Source organism: Pristis pectinata, chromosome 8, assembly GCF_009764475.1.
Source record: "Pristis pectinata isolate sPriPec2 chromosome 8, sPriPec2.1.pri, whole genome shotgun sequence".
In the NCBI taxonomy this organism is placed as follows: Eukaryota; Metazoa; Chordata; class Chondrichthyes; order Rhinopristiformes; family Pristidae; genus Pristis; species Pristis pectinata.
The window spans coordinates 66,878,074-66,901,873 of NC_067412.1; the positions used below are offsets into that span (position 1 = coordinate 66,878,074).

Below are 23,800 nucleotides of genomic sequence, written 5' to 3' on the forward strand. Positions count from 1 at the left end.
GGGATTGTCTGAGTGATCTTCTCCAGCTGATGGAAGGCAAGCCCTTACTTTAAATCATATACATGGGAAATTCAGATTTAGCCATCTTTGCCAACTGCCAGCCTATTTATGCTACAAGTAAACATGCTGACATTTTGTGAGAAAACATTTCGTCACCTGTGATTTCTTCAGTCAAGTTGAGTATGTGTTCCGTGCCTATTTATTATGTGAGAGGTTGTAACTACTCTTTCATTATCGGAATGAGCTTCTCAATTCTCAGCAGTGTTTTAGGTCCTCCTGATCTTTGGACTCTCTGTTGGGGTGAAGGTTAAAGTCAGGGAAGTGGAGTTGGTTGGCTGCCCACAAGAAGGTCTTGGGGTTGGGCAAGGTGTCTATCAATAAATGCAAGCAGCAATCCATCACAAAATTCATGCAACCCTCTTCTTTTGCTACATTCATACATGGTGTCTATTCTGGAGGGACATCCAGCATCCACTGGCATTCTGGATCACTAAAGACCTGGACTATATCATCTACCTCTGGAGCACTTTTTTTTATTTATGAACTTTATTTGAATAAAAATATTGTCCCTAAATCCATGTGGGGGGGGGGGGGGAAAGAGAAAAAAAAACTTTTCTTGTTGCTGGATTAAAACTTAAAATTAAAGCTGTGGTTTTTGGAACCCTACTAATATGTCATTTATCTTAAGTAGGCTACAATTACATTGAACTAGCTAACAAATGTAAGTGTTTTCTATTATTGTTAACAATATTTTATAGCTTATATTTAACTAAATTATAAACAGAATATCTGCAGTCCACAGCAAATATATGCAACTGTTCTTCGGTACCATACTTTTTCTTCACTGACACTGATTTGTTTTTATTCCTTCTGAAGTTATTAAAGAAAAGACTTACTTACTTAAAATAATTAACATGCAAGTTATCAGCTGAGGATGGGTGGAGTAAGTTTAAGAGGGTAAATCCACGAAAAGTGCTGGTCCAGATGGTGCAGCTGGCCGAGGGCTGAAGCTCTATTCAGATCAACTGGCTGTGTATTCAAGGACATCTTCAACCTCTCACTTCTGCGGTCTGAGGTTCCCACCTACTTCAAAAGGGTATCGATAGTATTGGTGCCAAAGAAGAGCATGGTGGCCAGCCTCAATGACTACTGTCTGGTAGTACTTACATCCACTGTAATGAAGTGTTTTGAGAGGTTGGTTATGGCATGAATCAATTCCAGCCTCAGAAAAGACCTGGATCCCCTTCAATTTGCCTACTGCCACAACAAGTCAACAGCAGATGCTATTTCACTGGATCATCTGTACAACAGTAATGCATATGTCAGGTTGCTATTCATCGACTACAGCTCAGCGTTCAACATTATCATCCTCTCCAAACTTATCACCAACCTCCAAGACTTGGGCCTCTGTACCTCCCTTGGCAACTGGATCATTGACATCCTCATTGGCAGACCTCAATCAATGCAGATCAGTAACAACAGCTCCTCCTCAACAATCTTCAACACAGATGCACCTCAAGGCTGTGTGCTTGGCCCCCTACTCTACTCTCTTTACACCCATGAATGTGTGATTAAGCAAAATTCTAATACCATCTACAAATTTGCTGACAACACCACTGTTGGTCGAATCATGGGCGGTGATGTCAGCATAAGGAGTGAGATAGAACATCTGGTTGAGTGGTGCCGTAATAACAACCTCACACTCAATGTCAACAAAACCAAGGAGCTAATCGTTGACTTCAGAAAGGGGAAGTTGGGAGACCATGTGCTAGTTCTCATTGGTGGGTCAGAAGTGGAGAGAGTAAGCTTCAAATTCCTGGGTATTAACATCTTGGTTAATCTGTCCTGGATCCAGCACATAGATGTAATCACGAAGAAGGTGTGCCAGCATCTCTACTTTCTCAGAAGTTCAAGGAGATTTGGCATGTCACCAAATAGTCGAACAAAATTCTACAGATGCACTGTTGAAAGTATCCTGATTGGTTGCATCATGGCCTGGTACAGGAATTCCAATGCACAGGAATGCAAGAGGCTGTAGAGAGTAGCGAACACAGCCTGGTCCATTATGGGTACAGGCCTCCCCACCATTGACAACATCTACCGGAGGCAGTGCCTCAAGAAGGTGGCATCTATCGTGAAGGATCCCCACCATCCGGGTCATGCCCTCTTCTCGCTGCTACTGTCAGGCAGGAGGAACAGAAGCCTGAAGTCTCACACCACCAGGTTCAGGAAAAGCTACTTTCCTACAACCATCAGGTTCTTGAACTTACCTGCACAACCCTAATCCTACCTCAGTAATGTAACACTTCTTGCACTACTATGGATTGGTGTCTGATTGTGCTTTTTTGCACTAATGTCTTGTTTTTGCGGACTTTTTTTATTTCTTCACTGTTTTGTATAATTTATATTCTGTACCTGTCTGTAATGCTGCTGCAAGCAAGTTTTTCACTGTACCTGTACCTCACCATGTTGTATACATGACAATAAACTCGACTTGTCTTGAATGTTCTGTGATGATATTTTATTGTTCCAAACTTATTCTAGCACTCTTTTTCACAATGGGCACTGTACTGCACGGAATTTGAGTTAGTTTTCAGACCTAGACATACTCAACCTGATTAATGTCATGCACATTTCTGCTATAATTCTGCACAGTTATATGATCAAAGAAAATAAAATGAAGAGATTTACGTATTTGCACCAAAGCGACAGATATAAAGTAAAATATATGCCAACTCTATCTTACACAACTGAATTTATAGTGCAGACTGAGCAACTGAGGTCTAAAGTATATTTGGTCTCCATTTGTTCAATAATCTTAAGAATCTGAAACAATGGCAACATTATTATCATTTTACAGTTTCATGTGGGCTGATCCTGAACCAGTCACATTTTCGAGATTTTTTCAGTGTTATTATTACAGCACTTACACAGTTCTTTAACATCGACCGATTTCTTATCAATGTTATATGTGATGGTCACGTCCTGTGCAACAGGAGGCATTTTCTTCCCTTGCAGGAAAGCGTTAATGAGGTTAAACTGTGCCACTTCATTTGGATGTACCTGGATCCGGCGATCAATGTGCCTCAGGGTGAAGAAAACCTTCTCACATTTTAAACAGGATGTGCTTACTGTTGACACTGAAGATAATCCAATGATGACAACCCACAGCAAAGGTACATGACCAAAACTAACAACTATAGCTGCTTCCTGGTAGTTTTGAGCATATGGATATTGCCACATCAACATTGTTTTTAAATACAAATGGAAGAAATGTTTTCCTGTCCCTTTCCAGTTTTAGCCTCAATGGTGATAATTAAAAACAATGTTACTTTGTATTATTCAAAGGCAAAGGTTCTTTACTCTGCTCGCTTCTTGACCAAGGGACAGGTGTGCATAGCAGCAATGATTTTACAGAGCTACTGCAGTTATTACTGCAACCAGCTCCGGAGTTCCAACCGCCACTCTCTGGACGCGAATCGTTGTGACGTCACAAAGCCCCCGAACTCCAGGATGGCGCATCACAAAGGGACAAAGTATCCAACCCAGCGCTGGGGAGGAAGTTTTCAATGGGAGGGACATGTTCTACCAAACAGTAACTAACCTGGAGGATCAAACTTAAACTTCAAAGTGCAAGACCTGTGCATTAACAGAGAGAGTGGCACTTTTCTCGAACTATTTCTGTTCTCCTGTCCCATATGTGGAAGTGAGTCATCTTCCATCCTGAGGGACTGACTAAAAGGTACTTATTCCCACTCTGGGATTTGCCTGGGAGTGATGATGTCAGTGGCTGAGTAGATGTGAATTGGGCAGCCGTATTCCAATCTGTGATTGCTGCTTGGAGGAGGCATCATTTTTTCGGCCAAATTAAGAGATATTAAACATAATCCAACCTTTGAACATTTGACTTGCCTGAATATATGGATTGAGAACTAAACCAGTTGTGAGAGATATTCCTGATTAGTTTGTGCTAGATACAAGACTGGCAATATGTAAGCCAGAAGAATCCTTAGGTTTTTGTTGGCAAAATTGATATCATGCACTGGATAGTCTGCTTAACAATCGTTTTTTTAATTTGAGCTAGTTATTTTTTAATAAAGACTAAATAATGCTCTGGAATCATTAAAATTTAAGGCACAGAAGGAGGCCAGTCACATCAATGTTAGCCTAAAAAAACTCTTAAGGTTAATCCCATTTTCTTTCCAATCACCCACCTCCCAGCACTTTAGGTTACAGTTCATCAAGTGCACATCCAGATATTCATTAAAGGTGACGAGCATTTTGAATTCCACACTCCATCATGCTCTGAGTGAAATGTTTGTCCTCAAAATCTTCTGTTAGATATGTCTTGTAGTTACTGGCCTCCTTGTTAAGGAAAGTGGGTCATTCCTATTCACCTGGTCTAAGCCACTCAATGAACTCCATAGTTCTACTTGGTCTCCTCTGATCCAAAAATCTCAAGCTCCCAATACTGCTTAGCCTACTGCTCTACTCTCTCTACACTCATGACTGTGTGGCTAGGCACAGCTCAAACACCATCTATAAATTCACCAAATGACACCACTTTTGTTGGTAGAATCTTAGATGGCAATGAAGAGGCATACAGAAATGAGACAGATTGGTTGGTTGAGAGGTGTCACAACAGCAGTCTTGCACTCAACATCAGCAAGACCAAGGAATTGATTGTGAACTTCAGGAAGGGGAAGTCAGGAGAACACACACCAGTCCTCATTAAGGGGTCAGCGGTGGAAAGGGTGAGCAGCTTCAAGTTCCTGGGCATTAACATCTCTGAGGATCTATCCTGGGCCCAACACATTGATGCAGTCGTGAAGGAGGCATGCCAGTGGCTGTACTTCATTAGGCATTTGAGGAGATTCGGTATGTCATAAAGACTCTTGTAAATTTCTATAGATGTACAGTGGAGAGCATTCTGACTGATTGCATCACTGCTTGGTATGCGGGCTCCAAGAGGCTGCAGAGCAACCCCACCACCATTGAGGACGTCTTCAAGAGGTAGTGCCTCAAAAGGCAGCATCCATCATTAAGGACCCTCACCATCCGGGACATGCCCTCTTCTTGTTACTTTCATGAGGGAGGAGGTACAGGAGCCTGAAGACCTACACTCAATGATAAGGGAACAGCTTCTTCCCCTCTGCCATCAGATTTCTGAATATTCCATGAACCCATGAACACTGCCTCGGTATTCTTTTATTTTGCACTATTTATTTGTAATTTATAGTAATTTTTATGTCTTTGCACTCTACTTCTGCCACAAAACAACAAATTTCATGTCAAATAAGTCTGGGATAATAAACCTGATTCTGATTCAGTTAGAAAAGCTGAAGCACAAATAAAAGCTTTGGACACTGGGCCAGGAGTAACTTTCTTGCTTGTCCCCATTTCTCCACAAGAGAAGCCCAAGACGTGCAGAAATTGAAGAACTGATCTGACAGTTGAACAACATTCTGATCTATATGGGAGTTCCAGTAACTACTCAGTTGATGGATTGGATGCACATCATTTATTACCCTTATAGCAACTCAGTTGTGATAATCCTAATGACCCCACCTCAAGGCACCCTTCAGGAATTTGCCCTCTGGTTTACTAAAGAATATGAAACCAAGTGTTTGGATTTAGTGTGCACTGACACCTTTGAGGTCCAAAGAAGAAGAGGGATGTATGGTTCATGCAGGCTGAAGAGGGTGAGATATCATCAGACAGGTTACCCTTGAGGAAATGTAGGAACACCAACCCAGTCTCAAATCCCTGGGAATACTTTATTGTGCTGACTTCTTTAAAGAACACACACTTATGAAGGAGGGATTTTGCAAAGTCTGGGTACTTGTAGGATCATTTTATTTTTAAAATTATTACTTAAGGTTTAATCAGTGCTTTGAACGTTCTTTAACATTTACTCTATCTACAAGAATATTTCATAATAATTTTTGGTATCAAAGAGATAGATGAATGTGATCAATAGACTGGACAACAGTGCCACATTTAAAAATATGCAATGACATGAAACACAAGAAGGAGACAATCTTGAAGATCAGTTATTGATTATTACATTTTATTCAAATCTTTTTAATATATTTATTTTTGTCTTTAAAATCTCTGCTCTGTATTACATCCCAATATTTCAATACGTAGGGCAATATTTTTTTGCCAAGTTTGTGGAATAATTCTTAAAAACTGAGCAAATACTGGAGGATCAAAGGTGTTCTGAACTTGGCTATTATTGTCCACGTTTCCTTTAAATATCTGCAAAATGAACAATTTAAATATAGATCAGCATCTGGTCAAAAAACATGAGATGAATTTTCAAGAGACAAACACAGAAGAATCTTACTAGGGAAAAGAAACCTCTTTATAGCACCCTCAGGTGTTTTACTGTCCTGTCTTCCCTCCCTCACTATGCTGTTCATAAGGTGCAAGACATTGCACAGGTATCCAACTACTTTGCAGAGAACTGATTTGTTATAGCACATCTCCAATTGGCTCCTTGTTTTTTGGCTACACAGCTCTCCTCAGCCCAGAGATTTCTCTATGCTAACAAGCAATATTGGAGCAGCAAGGTTTAGACTGGGATGGGCAGAAAATGGTTTTATTTTTTGGTTTGAAATAGGGACCCGAGAGATTCATTACATGGCAGCTAAGGAGGGAATGATTCAGCAGTGGATGCCATGATGATAACGTTGGGAAATGTAGTCAGATTAGAGTTAATTCAGATTGAATGATGCCATCTAGTTTGCAGCTGGTTTGTATTGCTCTGTACTCAGTCTCATTCCAAAGTCCTTCGGTTCAATGAAGCGTACAACAGTAAATGTAACTCAGCAGGCCAGGCAGCATCCGTGGAGAAAAGCAGGCGGTCAATGTTTTGGGTCAGGACCCTCAGGTTCAGATTCCCCAGTAGATCTGCTCTCCCCTCCTCCCCTGCACCTGTCTATCACCATCTCTTACCTGCATCTACCTATCACCACCTTGTGCTCACTCTGCCTCCCTTCTTTTATCCACCTATCACTGCTCTGCTTTTCCCTCCTATATACTGGGCTTCCCCTTTTCTTATCTTCAGTCCTGAAGCAGGGTCCTGACCTGAAAAGTTGACTGCCTGCTCTTCTCCACAGATGCTGCCTGGCCTGCTGAGTCTCTCCAGCATCATCGTGTTTTTCATCTAGGTTCCAGCATCTGCAGTCCTCTGTTTCTCAACAGTAAGTGTAATAATGGAAACTCATTTACGTTTGTTGAATAAGTGACCAAATGAACAGCAAACAGCCGAATGGAGAAATTGGCACTTTGGTAGAACCTGCTTCTATGAGTTATTTTTGGGATGCAGGTTTATTTCCACACATTAAATTGGGCTCATTCACATCTCTACTGTGTGAAGGAGAGGGAAGAGTCAATGAAAAAAGTAGATAAGGCTCCCTTGGGTTTGGCAGGGTGCTGATGTAGTAGGGAAAGCTTCATACTTACAAACAGAACATGTATCCAGTTTTTAAAAATAACAATCTTGATTGACAATTATAGTTGCATTGCAGTAGTTTTTAATTGCTTGATTTGAAGTGTCTTAGTATAAATAATTTCAAAACTTACCTTTTTTTTCAGGCTTTGTCTATCTTTAATTACAGTCCAGCTGTTACAATTATCACTGTATGAAATAATGTACTCCTTCACAAACATAGGCTGTTTCAGGTAGCTGGCACCTTGGGTTATAATCCCTGTAATCTTTTTTCTCTGTAGAAAGTTAATCTGGAACCATTCATGTGGATTGTTCCTCTGTGTGGAAAATGTAGAATTTTAATTTCACAATTTGTCTATTGAAATTCTGACACTTAAAAAATTATCAAAACTGAATATTATAGGCAGAAACACGATCCTTCTGTAATATACTGGAATCATAAGATTCCACCATACTAACTCATGAATGGGTAATTAATTTGAGTAATTATTTTGTTGTACCTTTGGGACCCATGCGTTAGTGAACCCTTTTTGGTTGAGGCGAGCTAATGATGGGGTCCAGGCACTCAAGCTAACCCAGAACGAGGAGGCACTGAGTTGATGATCTTTAATTACCCCATTCTCCATTCCAAGTGGCAAAGAACAACCTGAGGAACATAAAGACCGAAATGCAATGTTATGTTGTGGAGACAACTGGGTAAATTCCATTGAAACCTTCTACGTAAAAGTTTGCTCTATTTTAGAAATCCAGGTGCAAAAATATCTTTTGTGTCCCTAAATCATGAACAAAGATTCTTTGAACATTGTTTCTTCCATGCTGTTTTTAATTGATTAAGTGAACAAAATATTCGTGTTGATCACAAAAAGATGGTTGACTATTTGAAAGGAACTTTACGCAATTGTTTTTGGAGCCATGTAGAATTTTTGCTAAGTAGGAAAACTTGTAGGAAAGGTATTCAGGTGAGCTTATTTTTCTAAACACAATTAAGTACATTTTAATTGTTTTAATGTTATCCATAGTTTTTCTAATCTTCCACAACTATTCTTTACAACCAATGAAAATATTAGGCAATATGTCAAGGTAGTGTTTTAAAAAGAGTGCCATGCGATCTATAGAATGTCTCAAAGACTGGTCTCCCACCATATGGAGGAACATTGTTATACTATTTGGAGAAATAATGTCAGTGAGGTAGAAGTCAATGAATAACGTAAACCAATCCAGATCTTACGACATTGGAAAGAACTAACAACTTCCTGTTTTTGTATTATTAAATAATTAATTGTGTTTCTGTCACTAGTGTAGACAGTGGGACTACCTTAACGTAACCCCAGCCCTGGTCAGAGTTCAGCGCTGGCTGTGGTTCATTTCTGTTGATGCCATTTTACTAATTCCATGAGAACAGTTGAAACAAGAAGGATTAACAGCCAAAGCTGTTCTCTAGGTTTACAGGTGATATGGCTGGCTTGACTTGTTTTCTTCCCATAATGAGTCAGCTTGAGATGATAAATTTGAAAACTCTGGAATTTACAACATTGCAACATAGAGACTCTGACGATGTTGTTGCCCTAACATGTTACATTATTAGAGCTAAGCATTAAATTTACTTCAAATAGAATAGCCTGTTCAGAGAAGAAAAATGGCATCACCTGGCATAAGGGACATGAACAGATTGCGTGGGAAAGGTGGCAGTTAGCCCCAATGGTAAGGAAGATGGCCATGAGATGAAAGAGGGACAGTGAAGCACAGATGAATTTAATAATATCTGGCAGAGAAGAGTGGTATCGAAAGGAAAAATATGAGAGAGAATGGGAACAAGAAACATAATAGTATTACACAAGGAATTGATAGCAGGGTGAGCAGAGAACCCTCTTCTCCCGCCCCACACCCTCCCAACCCCCTTCAATCTCATCCTTCTTTCTGGATTAGAGAATCCTCATTACATGGAAAATAAAACCCCATTTTAAAACACTTTATTGGTGCAAGGTCAACACACAACTCTGGAGTGCTATTCTCCATATTGATCATTCTGCATCTATTGAATTAAGAAATAAGATTTGTATCTATGTGGAGTCAAACCTTCTTTTAACTTGGATGAATTTACTACCTTGGCTCATTATCTGATAAGATTAAAATTAGCATGAGTCAATCTTAAAGAGCTCAGTGGAAGTTTTATAAATAATAATCATTATTATTAATACCATTATCATTACTCATTTGTCTGGAGCTTTATTTTTATTCATTTTTTTAAAATGTATTTTCCTTTATGGGTTTACCTTTGACACACACAGTGCCTTGTCCAAGAGGACGGGTCAGATAAGAAAATCCACTCAAGTTTCACTGAATACTTTTTTATGTGCACGAGACAAGCAAGTGTAGTCTAGTGTATGATAACCATCTCCCCGTCTTCTACCCCTCCTTCTTAATCTTAACCTTTCAGTGGTTGGCAACATGCCTGACACTCTTTTCCTCATATTTTTAATCATCATCTTTCCTTAATGAACTCACTCTGCACATCGCAACCTAGCAACTCCATTCGTAGTGCCAGAGGTCCTCCACTTGGTTTTGGGTATACCCTGACATACTGAGCTATGATTGGTGGATTGAAATAATTCTTCACTTGTCCGGTTCCGTCAACGTTTCCTTTAAATATCTGGAATTAAGAAAACAAGATGTCAAACTTTGCGTGTAAGATACACTTAGGGTTGTTGCTAGTGGCACAGGGTCTAGCTAATAGAGCTCCTGCCTCACAGCTCCAGTATCCTGGGTTAATCCTAACCTCCGGTGTTGTCTGTGTGGAATTTCTACATGACACTGTGGGTTTCCTCTGGATGCTCTGGTTTCCTTCTGTATCCCAAATAAGTGCAGGTTAGTAAGTTAACTGGTCACTGTAAATTGCCTGTAGTGTAGGTGGGTGGAAAAATTAATGGGAATGTGGGGAGAATAGGTTACAGGGAAAATTAATTGGGGAATAGGATTGCTTTGTGAGGCAACATAGACTCGATGAAAAGAACATGTTCCCTCTGTACCATAAGGAAAAACGATTATGAAATTAGAGATCTTGTTATTAAGATTAAAATTGTTCGATCCAGTCCATTCTGGTATTGCCATAACAACAATATTTTAAAATGATTTGAAGTGGAGATGTTGTTAACAACTTCACTTGAAGTGTAAAATTTTCATTTAGCCTCTCATTTCTTCTCTGGTCTATCCATACTGAAAGGGTTTTAACTGATATCTTGTTTCAAGTGAGGAAACCTCTGATTAGTTTTGTGTAGCTAACAAGGGAAAAGTTTAGACATTCAACTGGAAAACGGATGTTGATGCAGTATGTGATTGATTGTGAAATATGATCAGCATTCAATCACTAGCCTCTGTGTATATGGCAGATCTACACAGAAAGACCACTTTAAAAGGGATTAAGTTCCATGATTATTTGGGAACTGTGAAATTCTGACTCAATCTGAGCTGCCTGTGAGTGTGGCACAATGCATCAATTCAATTTGCTTTTGCCGTAAACAATAAAGTTACTTACTTGTGTGTCTAAAGTGGTATTGCTTTTGTAATTTTTCCAGGTATAGGTGTCCAGACTGTAGGAGATATAGAAATAATCCACAAAGAAATGCCTAAAATAGTGGCGTGTTCCCTGGGTAATTATCCCGTGAATTAACATTGTCTTTTTTAAATCAACCTGTAAACACATGATTAGAAGTCATTAAAGAATCTGAAAGATGCATATTGTCAAAGTGTTTTAAATCCAAGTAAACTATTTACGTGTAAGGCAGCAGCAAGTATTTAAGATTCATCATAAACTGAAGAGACACTAGTGTGGGCATAGGACATGCATGTCTGGGAATTCAAGCACACCTTGATTTCTTTGGTTTTTGTTAATGAACTTTTACTTAAAGAAAAAATGTGCCTTGAAATATCTTTCCAAAGCTCATCAGTTCTGTAATTTGAAGAGTGAAAATCAGTTAGTTGGAATTGCTTTTCTAAAAACACAACAGATATTTCTGTGAACAACTTGTCTTAGCTTGCATTATTTTAATTATTGTATGACTGAGTGTAACATGCCTAGAAACAAAATGGTGTATGTTTAGAGGCCTTGAACTATCAGTGTGTGGCAGGACAATGAGCATTTTGTATTAGTGTCTGCCACTAAAACTTAGTGACTAGGTCAAAGGAGAGAGAGAGCTGAGGTGGAGAAAGAAGGTTGTGGATCTAAAGGGTTGGAGTCTGGCCAGGATCAGAAAGTTGGTTATTGGGCTGGGAGGTAAGTAAAGATGTTGGAACGATGGTCAGCTGCTGTGCATTGGTTTGGAAAGGTTGGTTTTTGAGGGGTGGTTTGTGTTAGGGCAGTGGATTAATTGTTACAGGGGTAGGTCTGAGGGAGAGCCAAATAAATACGTTATTTAGAGTGGTCCTTTCTAAGGTGGATTCCCAGTCCCAAGATCCCAAGGGCTGGGACATGCTTAGGAACGTCCCCTTTGTTTCTGAAGCAGGCCTCCAAAGTGCTGAGAGGTTTCATATCTTCGTAAGCTGTCTGTGAATGGCAGGGCCATTCATATGTGCAGTAATGTCCTCAAAGAGGTGCTCAGGATTTGGACATGCTTAGGAACGTCCCCTTTGTTTCTGAAGCAGGCCTCCAAAGTGCTGAGAGGTTTCATATCTTCGTAAGCTGTCTGTGAATGGCAGGGCCATTCATATGTGCAGTAATGTCCTCAAAGAGGTGCTCAGGATTTGGACCCTACTGTGCATTGTTCAAGTTCCTCCATGCGTTTCTGCATCAGATGCATGGAGGAGCTGGAGGAAAATCACAACTCACGGTGAGTTCCCAAATTTCCACTGAAATTGAATCACAAAGGATGAAGAAAATGCTTACTTCTGCCAATACATGTTTACTTCTTTCAATAAATGTTATGTCTCAAGTTACACAATGTGACTTGTCTACAGAAACGAAAGGAGGAGAACATTTTGGTGTGGATAAAAGACTAGAAATGGTGATCACTTTCATCATTGTTCTTGCAATCAGAAATGTGTGGTGGACCAGCAAATACATGGTTAAAGGAATCTCAGGTAACAAATAGTTCTACATGCGTTTAACAGATTAATCATTCCAGCTGGATATGCATTGTTCTTTTTTCTATGAAACGATCATGGCATTCTGCATCAACGACTCTGGCTTTTTCAAGCTCCCATTTAAAAAAAGAGAAAAATATTTGGCCTTATTTTTAAAGTAAGCAGTTCCGTTTAGGTGTAGCATCAATGAGCATTAGCAATCTAGTATTATGAGATTAGCAATGTGATATTATGTATAATCTATAATAACAAATTGCAAACAGGTGTCATGAATTGAGGATATGGTTGCAGGTTCATCATAATAGTCCAAATATTGCTTAAATAAATAAATAAATGCTGCACATTCTACTGTCAGCAATTATACCTGAATCCAAGGTCGTTTTCCTTTTCCCCGCCACGCATTGATGAATGCAGAGTTGCGCAACCTTGCTAATTGAGGTGTCCATTTCCCTATAAAATCCAGCAAAGAAAATCTAAACTTCTTTATCAAACCTAACTTGCCAATTGGAGAAAGATCATGAAATAGGGTTAGATAACCACCTGCCTTTTAAAGAGATATTAAGTGACATATAAAACAATTTGTACTTGAAGCACGGACTGTTATATAACATCATACTGAGCTCTGACTTGATCACAGGAACAAGAACACTGCTGTGTCCTGTATAATCATGGAAATGAATATACATCCATGATTCCACTGTAGAATTACAAATGCATTTGCACTTTTAGTGAAGTAAATTATTTCCAGTTATCTTTATTATTAGCTGATCATCTTCTATCTTCATATTTGTGAATGGGCAAATGTATTTGCATATCTGTTTATTATTAAGCAGACACGAGCAACAGCAATTGAAAGCAATACCTAAAAATGTGGGGTGATACATCTCCTAAAACATAAATGTTAAATGGTACAATTTCAAAATAGGAACAAGATGACAGAGTTGGAGAAGGTTTGCTCATGCACAAATCTTCAAAAGTAGAGAGCATGTGGAATCCTGGGCTTCATAAATGGATGCACAGAGGAGCCCTGTGTAAAACAATTTGAAAGCAATTCTGGGCATCAGACATTAAGAAGAATATGAAGGCTTTTGAGAAATTTCACACCAGATTTCCCACAATGTTTCCAGGTAATGAGGCAGTACAGTTACATGACAGAATGGTGGCGTAGCTAGGTACAAAATTGTGATGGGTTTCGGTAGGGTGAATAGAGTGAAGTTATACCCATTAGCAGTTTCAGGGACAAGGGACAGAAATTTAAAGTGATGAACAAAAGACAGAATGGAGATGAGAGGAAAACTTTCTTATTCCAGGAGTTGATATGATCTGGATCTTATTACTTATTTGAAGACCCACACTCAATGATTTAGGAATGGCTTCTTCCCCTCCGCCATCAGACATCTGAGCGGTCCATGAACCCATGAACACTACCTCGTTATTCCTTTTTTTTGAGCTATTTATTTATTTTGTAATTTATAGTAATTTTATGTCTTTGCACTGTACTGCTACCACAAAACAACAAATTTCATGTAATATAAGACAGCGATAATAAACCTGATTCTGATTCTGGATTGCAATATATTATAAATAACTTTGTCACATTTAATTTTTGAATAATGCTTAACAATGAATAAAAACAATGATAAGAGAACAATGATGTTGGTTCATTATCCTTCCAGTGAAGTTGGATGATCTTTTACAGAGATGGTGTTGGTGATATCTTTCATGTGGGCGGGGATCATTGTGTTACTAGAAGTATTGCGTCAGATCTGAGGTCTTTATCTTCAAATTCCTTTTACCTCAATTGACCAATAGCTATGCTGGCACAATGAAGGCGTTGATGACTTTCACCACCAAGTCTGCCTTTGCTGAGGAGGAGCTCCCGAGGTATAGGAAATTGCCTCTATTTTCTAGAGTCACGCCATGAATCTTTATTGGCAGTGGTCAGTGTTGTCTAGTGGAGACAGGTTGTCTTGTCAATGTTGAGTGTAAGGCCCATCTTCTCATTTGCTCAAGGAATGAGTCACCAATGACTTGGGTCTCAGCCTCTGCACATGCACAAACAAAAGCAGTTTCTGCATAATGCAGCATAGCGACCGAGGTTCAGGTGATTCTGTGTTTGGAGTGCAGTCACCTAAGGTTAAACCGCTTCTCACGAGTTCTGAACTGCCCATCTAGTTTCTGTAAACACCACTATCGTCGCACTTCCCAGGTGCTGAGGAATTCAATCTCGTTAAAAATAGAGAATTAATGTTCACTGACCTATGTGGCCGGAAGCTGTGAGCTGTGAATCTGCTATTCTTCCGGTTTCTATGCCCAGGGGCTCTTTGCAATCTAAAACATGAATAACATTGTCAGATTAATTACAGTCTGAACACTGATGTGCTGCTTTATGCCTTTCTTGGTGATAAGAAACTCTTATATTCAGAATGTGATTTAAATTTGTTTCACTGGCTTATATCTGGAAATTGTCTCACCTCACCGGGGAGATTTAAGATCTCTGTTCCCTCCAGTATTGAGAGAGTTGGCTTGAAGATTATTGGAAAATCATATTTTGATAAAGAATTTGTTAGTACCACTAAACATTGGCATTTTAGATTAAAACATCTGTGGACAAAATTATACCCTTCAAATAGTCCCAGCTCTGCCTTTGATCTTGAGCTGACGCTAAGCGGAATACTAATTATCAGGGAGGCACTGTAGTGTGGGTAATGAGAACTGATAAAATTGTCCTGCTGCATTAGGCTGGTAAAACAATTGTAATACCCAGGAGACGAGCATTCATGTTGCAGCCCCATCAGACAACTTCATATTTTCAGTCATATTTTGTTTCACTTGAATGAAAGTTTATGGTATATTACCACAGTCTAAAAGGGGAAAGGAAGATCACTGTATAATATCAGTGTCTACAGAAGTCTCATCTGCTTTGGAGTGTATGTACTGAATCAAGATAACGAAAATGAAAAAAAATTACTGATGCTGAAAATCTGAAATAAAAACAGAAAATGCCTGGAGCCACTCACCAGGTTGGGCAGCGTCTGTGGAAACAGAACTGGTTAACTGTTCAGGTCTGGATCCTTCATCAGAACTGGAAAGGACCTGGACCTGAAATTTCGACTGTTTCTCTTTCCACAGATGCTGCCTGACCTGCTGACTCTTTCCAATATTTTCAATACCAATTTGAGTTGGGTTAGCTAGTTTCTGAACAATAAATTGACAGAATAGAAGAAAGCAAGAATTTTTAAGCAATACTGTGTTGTTATTTTGCAAGTTTATTGTACTCAATCTCGTTCTTGCTCAAGAAGGCAGCATCCATCATTAAGGACCCTCACCATCCGGGACATGCCCTCTTTTCATTACTACCGTCAGGGAGGAGGTACAGGAGCCTGATGACCCACACTCAGTGATTCAGGAACAGCTTCTTCCCCTCTGCCATCAGATTTCTGAATGGTCCATGAACCCATGAACACTACCTTATTGTTCCTTCTTTTTTGCACCATTTATTTATTTTGTAATTTATGGTATTTTATCTCTTTGCACCGTACTGCTGCCGCAAAACAACAAATTTCACGTCATATAAGACAGTGATAATAAACCTGATTCTGACTCTGAAAATAATGCAGATTCTTTTGCCAATGTATTAATTATTTTAACATTCTCTAATTTATCCTAATTTGTTCCACGTATCCATGGCTAACAAGAGAAAATAATACCCACTGGAGTTGTAGACTAGGAAGATGGCTCGCATCCCTTCCTGCAGGTGTTCAGCCGTCTCACAGTCCAAAAGCCAGTAGCCCACTTTGGTTGGAAACATTTCAATGGTTCCAAAGGAGCCTGTGATAATGAGCACATTAAACATTTTCATTCAATTAATAAATATAAAGGAGGTAACTACAAAAATCAAACTTACTGGCTAATAACAAAATAATTTTGCCAATTTTCTTCCCTCCACTAACTTGATTCTCCTGTGGAGATTTTCTCCTCTTTTGGGTATGGATACTCATTTCCCCTCAACAACAGGTCCAAGTTGTTTATTATTGAGTGTCAATAGGCTAATGTAGCAAAGACTGATCTTACACTCTGATGTTCATATTTGCATATCTTTATCCTTGGGTTCCGAATTGTGATCAAAAGTAGGAACCTGGGCCAATTTACTTTCCCCTCTCCACCTTGGCACTTGGGCACCAAGAGTCCATTGTAACCTGAATTTCATTGCATTGTTACTGATATGTAAGGTTGCCAATTCATAGGTGGGTCATTAAGAAACAACCCTTCCTTTCACACCTCCACTCAAACTCCTGAAGTTCCATTATCAGAAATCTGATAAAACTTTATCAAAAAAATGATAAAAGATAGCAAACCAAATGCTCCCAAATTTCAGCACTGGATCATCAGTGCATCGTATTACTCAATGCGCAAAATGAGATCTGATGTACTTGGAAGAGGGCAAATAATCTGTTAAATCAGAGAAGTAATCCATTTTCTGTCTAATCTAGGAATGGAGACATTTGTGTGCAGATTGGTGTACACCAAAGTCAAAAGCACAGGGTGTATCAGTATGTGGTATCATGAGGGATAAGGGGATGTCAGGGAGTACCATTGAAAAGATTGAGGCTACATTAAAGATGGCAATGATTTGAAAGTTAAAAGTTTTATCATGAAATACCCACCAGGAAGTAATGTGTAAACTCCCATCCTATGCTCTTTGGTTCTTCTCATTATAAAAGGTTGTCCATGGAAATGCACACTATAGATATCAGCAGATCCAACAATGCTTATCAGATACCAACGAACTAACTGGTTCTGTGCCATTACCAGACCTGGCAATGTTTCTGCCACATGCCCATTGATTGCTGCGGGGGAAATCAAGATAAGAGTTAAAGGATATGTTACTGGATGGGCTCTAAACTACAGCTAAAGTCAATGGTTCCGCAAGTTAAAACTTTCAAGAGCTCACACCATTACTATTCTGCCTTTGGCCACCAGTAAGTTTACTTATTGCCATTGAATTGGATCATTAGAGTTTCTTCCATTCTGGTAGGGTGCATGCTCCAAGTTTATCAAAAATCAGGGAGACAGGCCCTTGAGATTGGATGTGACAAAATCAGACACAATATTATGTTATTTGGCAGTCTGTTCAAGATCAGGAGGAGGTTGCCCTTAGAGGCATCCCATGGCAAGTGCATACAGAAAAAATTGTTAACTGCATTTATCATCCCTTCTTGTGATAATTGAAAGACCATATTCCTTATCAAGATTCCCAGGCGCACCCCACACTGTCCTTTGGTATTGTTTGACATCAAACCTCCAAATATCACATAATCTCTCCAGTGGCTGGAGACACCCTAATCTCTGCTTGTCTTGATTAGGCATTCACAAGGCCCCAAGGACCACTCTACAAGGCCAAGGCTAAAACTTAATTCTCTCACTTGAGAGGCTGTGGAGGAAATACGTTGGATTCCTTTGAGTATTTTTGGGATCCTGGTTTCTGCCAATCAATGTCTCGAGAATTTTGCCCTTGCATATACTTAATTTTGCTCTTTGCTTCATTTCTTTGTTAGAGATAATGCTTGGCCAATGTCTAATTTAATAGTTACTGACTTATTATATAATCATTGTTTAGAAGTGTGAATACAATAAACTAAGAACGTATGGTAGAATAGCTTTACTTCTAAAAAAGACAGTATCAGTAGCCCTAAAAATGACTATCAAGATACAATTGAATCCGGGATGGCTGGGACCTTTGGGGAAGTCTTGTGCTTTAGTGGACAGCTTTACACTGAGATTTATCCAAGAGAAAACTACATTTATCATAGCCATGGCAGCTAGTTTTTAAACAAATGAATCATCATGAATCCTTATGTTAATGTTTTGTTCCATTACCCTATGCACCATAACCCTATGGAGATTTTTGCCACTTTCAAATTATCCCAGGCTACTTAATTCTTTATAAGATGAATCCTATCATAGAGCCATAGAGTCATTTGGCACTGAAACAGTTCCACCACATCCATGCCTTTTTACCCTTCTACACTAAACCCATTTGCCTGCATTTAGGCTGTATCCTTCAATGCCTTGCTTGTTTATGTCTCTGTCTAAATGTAATAATTATGTCTGATTCCACCTCCTCCTCTGGCAGTGTGATCCAATATCAACTGCTTTCTGTGTGAAAACAAAAACACCCCTCAAATCCTCTTTAAGACTCCTTCCTCTCGCTCTAAACCTATGCTCTTATTTTTGATCCCCTTACCATGGGAAATATCTATCTATCTATCTATCCTATCTGTGCCTGTCACATTCTTATGTACTTCTCTAAGGTCACCCCTCAGCCTCTTTTTCTCCAAGTAAAACAACCCAGCCTATTCAATCTCTCTCTATCACTGAAGCCCTTCAAACTAGGCAACATTCTAGTGAATTTCCTCCCCATTCTGACCTGCATCCACTAGAAGGATTCTCAAAACCAAATGCTGAGAGGAGTTACAAAAGGGTCTTCCGACTAGTAGAAGTTGTAACTCAATCAACTGTTTATTTTAGAGACTGCTTGATGATGCAGCTAGTTGAGGTAAGGATGAGTTACACGATCTGATCATTAACGGTGGCCAGAAAGTGACAATACCATATAACTGATCAAAGCTGTGAGAAACTTATTAGTCTGCACTAAAGAATTAGGAAAAAATATATACTTGCAACAATCATCTTAAAGGAATTATAAAAGCAAGTTAAAATAGTGATATTTATAAAAAGTGATTTGACAAATAATCTGAAAAGGTTGATCACTTTTTTCATCTTCCTTCATATACTCTCTGTCACTTATTGTGGACACGATGGCACCAATGCTATTTGCTCATTGTGCATGCCAAATAGTTTAATCCTCACCATCTGCAAAATAAAGAACTCAAAGGACAAAGAGATAGATTTATTGTTTAAAAAGTTCTGCCTTTGTAAAAAAAAATCAAGATTCATTTATTTTGGTTGCAGATGTACATAATGATTTTTGATATTTTAGGAAGTTGTTTTGTTGATGTAGTTGAAAACTAAACAATGATGAATGAAATATAGTTGTAAGGTGGTCATATTATGATGGGAATAAACGCTTATCTGCTAGCTACTCTGTACCTTCAACCCAAGAAGGTGCGATTTATTTAGAAATTACATTAAATGCTGTGTAGTCAAACTATGTGAAAATCTTTTAATTTGATTGGCTGCTCAGTCAACAATGACGTCATAGCTATGAGATGCCAGGGATCCATTTGAGCTTCACGCCTCACAGCAACACACACTAGAAAAGGTGTTGTTCTCACCACAATGATCACTTGTAATTACAAACAAAGGAGCAGTAGACATCTTCAAGATTGTCCATCAATGGGATTAATTTGTGGCTGATTTGCATCCTAATTCTATTTGTCCAACTCGGCTCTGAAAATCTTAATATCCTTGGCTATCTAAAAACATGAGAAATAGAAGCAGGAGTAGGCTATCCAGTCCTTCAAACTTACTCTACCACTAAGGTCTTGTTTGATCTTCTATCAGTACCATTTTCCATATCTCCATATCCCTCAATTCTGTTATGTTGAGAAATCTATAGCTATCTTGAATGAACATTGCATAACTGTCCCCCCAGAGTAGAGACTTCCAAAGGTTAACCTTTTGAACAGAGAAATTTCTCCTTGCTTCAGTCCTAAACCGCTTACCCTTTATCTGAAACTCTGCCTCCTGGTCCTTACTCCTTAGCCAGGGGAAGCACATTCCCTGCATGCAGCCTGACAAGCTCTTTAAGAACTTTGCACATTTCAGTGAGATCTCCTTTCATTCTTCTGAACTTCAGAGCATATCATCCCATTCAACTCAATCCCTCCTCTTATAACAAACCCGCCATGCCAGGAACAAACCAGTGAACCTTTGCTACACTCTCTCTATGTAAAGTTCAACTTTTCTTAGATGGGGAGACTAAAATTTTACACAATACTCCAGATGAGGTGTCACCAAGGCCCCATACAATTGCAATAAGATGTCCTTACTCCTGTATTCAAATCTTCTGGTAATCTATCTCTGATTTAAAATGATTAATTTTCTGCATTTTTGGAGGAGAGAGTTTTATACTTCTATCATCTTCTGCATTTGTAAATATTTCATAACATCTCTCTTGAATGGGCTTGCTCTGATTATAAGGTCAATGTCCCTCATGTCCTGGACTTCACACCAGTGCAAAATGTTTCAGAACTCTAAAATCCTCAATCAATTCACCCCTTAACCTTCCAACATTTCAGGGAATATAAGCCCAACTTCTGTAACTGTTCATTATAACTTAATATTTGACAATATCGAGGTTCTGCATAACTTTCAAGAATTTTACAAATGTCTCCAGGTATGATATAACCAGGACTTTGCATAGCTTCCCTTTAACTCTAGCCTTCAAGGAATAAAGGATAATATGGTATTTGCTTACTAAGAATTTGGGCCTTTCCCGCATGATTTTATATCTTAGAAGACAAGGGCATTGTCAGGAATAAGACAATCACAATTTCACAAAAGCTGAAGTCAATGATAGGCCCTTACCATGAAATTTAATACTGTTTTGAAATGTAGTGCTCTCTCGTTTGACATAACATGGAGGTTGGCAGAACATACGGATGTTGTCTTCCAAGTACCAGCTTTTGTTTTCATCAAAAGTCATGAAAAGCAAAGAGAATTCCTGAATCTTTGATATCCCATAAGAGATCTTGTGCAATGTCCCTCTTTTACAGATGATTAAAGGACCAATCAAACCTGTGTGGATGTCTCGTTCCTGATTAGAAAAACAGCACAATGTGACTCTGATATTGCAGCCTACTCCATGTAATGTGGCATGTCATTGGAAATTACAAAGTGAAGCAATACGGGGAGTTGTTAATATGCTAAATTGTTAATATGGGGAGCTGAAGTTTCGCTGAGTTAAAGTTAATTCAAGAGTCTGAAGTTGAAACTTTGAATTCCCCCATAAATGCAAGCTGGAATACTAACTGATACTGTATACAGTTGAATTAAACAAGAAACTTCCTGCAAAGCTGGATGGACTTACTGGGTTGACATCTGAGTAATATGACCAGGCTCTGCAGTCAAAGTCCATATCAGTGGGTGCTGATCCCTTTGTTACACGCCAAATGTAGTTCTTTGTTTGAGTTGGATAAACTATATCTTCTTCCTTTCTTGGCCAGTCTTTTAACTCTTCCTCCTCATATGTATATTCAGCTGGTACTTCACGTGGCACACCATGAGTGTGAATAGAGAAAGGTCTAGAGGCCATGTTCTTGAACTTTACCTATGTGAATAAAATTTTACATCAAGAATTAGGACAACTTTCAAAATTGCATTTTACTCTGCTGTTTTGTCTCTGTTAGACTTCATGTGTTTTTTCTATCTGAAAAGAATCTTAGTTCATAGATTGAGTTCTGTTTTCTTGTAAAAGTGATAATCCAGAAGCATTTCCTATTTTCCTGAATTAGCACACAAATCACAAAATCTTGTAATGATAAATAATGATCATAGCACCATTCTTTTATAGTTGTAGTTTCATTAAATTAGGTCCACAACTTGGGACAGAGAATTCATTTAAGTAGAGTTAGCTGGCAAATATTGTGATTGTCCATCATTCTATTTCTGCTATAGCATGCCAATAAAAACTTAGAACATTGACTTTAGTATGTGATTATTATCTGCATTGGGCATTAACAAGTGACTGTTCTCTGCCCTCGTGTTGACTCACATTAAATACATCACTTATCTCTTGCATTATATTATCTCCCTACTTAATTTCTTATTAAAACTTGATGTCACAGCTGCAAATTTTGATCTTTGGAATTCACTGAGTATCTTGGATATGAGAATTATTGTCCATAATAAGATATCATGACATTTTTGGTGCCATTTAGAGGATCAGTGCATTTGGAAATAAGAAATTTAGTTCAAATTAGTTGAAGCAAGTAGCAAACAGAGCAATCCCATGGCTGACCATGTACACAATGAAGAAAAGTCACTGGAAGACTGATATATTTGGGACATCTGTAAGCATCTTTACAAGTGTTGCCACACTTTCTCCATGCTTAAGAGCTACCACAAGAAGTGATTATTGATTGATGGCATCTAGATTTTTATAAATGGGTAATTTTATACAAGTGGTGCTCTGATAATATTAAGGCAGTGCAATGGAAATAGATTAAACAAAGGTTAAACAAAGTTGAAGGTTGTTGCACGAGTGAGACTGCAGGCAGGTGATTTGTAGCAGGTACTAAGAAAATGAGTGCTGGAACTAGGAAGGAAAAGGCATAAGGGGAAATGGTTCAAAATAGAAGAAATGTCTTGGATTTAATATTGTAGTAAAAAATTGCAGATACAGAAGTATCTAGATTTGAACTAATTGGAACATGCTCTGCTGAAGTTCAGTTTAATGTGTAACATAATCCTGAGGCAATATCTTAGTTCTGTGATCAATTTACAAAAGTTCATTCATAAATCTACATATTCTTTTCAAGTAGTTGACTCACCACAATGATATCATTGACCTCAGCACTGATGACAGGTCCGAGGATGCCCAAGTGTTTTTCATCTTCTCCACGGGTCACGGGATATTTGAACATACTGTCCTTATATTGGATAAACACTGCCTTCTTGAATTTACTGCCAAGTTTTCGCCTCTGTGATTGCTGCCTCCAGCTACATGACATTGGCATGTTGGATATGATATTGAGGTAATGATATTTGCATCAGTTTGAGGCATTAATAACTGTAAATGCAGTCATTTCTATAAAGTATCATGAATATCCTGCAAATAGCAGCAATACAGTTCTATACACAATACATAGCATAACTACCCACCACAAACTTAAAATACTACTTAATTGGAAACCTTACCAGTCTTTCCACATATTTCTTTGAGTTCATGTTTTACCTGATTTGCTTCAGTGAGTCTTGAGATCTTTAGCTCCAAACAATCCTCAGTCAAGAAAGTAACCTTATGACAGAGTTCCCTACAATGGACTGTGGAGTAGAGCTCAACAACTTTCAATCACCAGTATTATTACAGAATTATTCACATATCAAAGTATTTAATAAATAAGTTGAAAACAATTGAGTTTTTTTTCTAACTGACCATGTTATCTTTTTGTCTAGTAGTTGATCTCTCCCATGCAAAAACTGAGGTGAGCATTTGTTGAGAATTTGCACCTTTATTAATCATCCACTGGGAGACGCGCTTAATGAGTTGTACTCCGGAAATTTGAGCACAGAGATAATGGC

At 38.6% G+C, this 23,800-nt stretch overlaps 1 protein-coding gene across 1 annotated transcript in view; it reads right to left on the reverse strand.

The window, feature by feature from the left end:
* Window positions 1–5,902: 5,902 nt before the first annotated feature.
* Window positions 5,903–23,800, reverse strand: part of f8 (coagulation factor VIII, procoagulant component) — a 49,695-nt gene continuing 31,797 nt past the window's right edge. The window contains exons 14-25 of the mRNA XM_052021690.1: window positions 23,050–23,218; window positions 21,588–21,827; window positions 21,086–21,314; window positions 17,200–17,382; window positions 16,247–16,363; window positions 14,792–14,863; window positions 12,897–12,982; window positions 10,989–11,144; window positions 9,962–10,106; window positions 7,957–8,102; window positions 7,591–7,773; window positions 5,903–6,261 (exon numbers count right to left, since the gene is read on the reverse strand). Coding sequence (XP_051877650.1) covers window positions 6,106–6,261; window positions 7,591–7,773; window positions 7,957–8,102; window positions 9,962–10,106; window positions 10,989–11,144; window positions 12,897–12,982; window positions 14,792–14,863; window positions 16,247–16,363; window positions 17,200–17,382; window positions 21,086–21,314; window positions 21,588–21,827; window positions 23,050–23,218 — 1,882 coding nt within the window. The 3' untranslated portion in view covers window positions 5,903–6,105. The remainder of the gene's footprint in view (window positions 6,262–7,590; window positions 7,774–7,956; window positions 8,103–9,961; window positions 10,107–10,988; window positions 11,145–12,896; window positions 12,983–14,791; window positions 14,864–16,246; window positions 16,364–17,199; window positions 17,383–21,085; window positions 21,315–21,587; window positions 21,828–23,049; window positions 23,219–23,800) is intronic.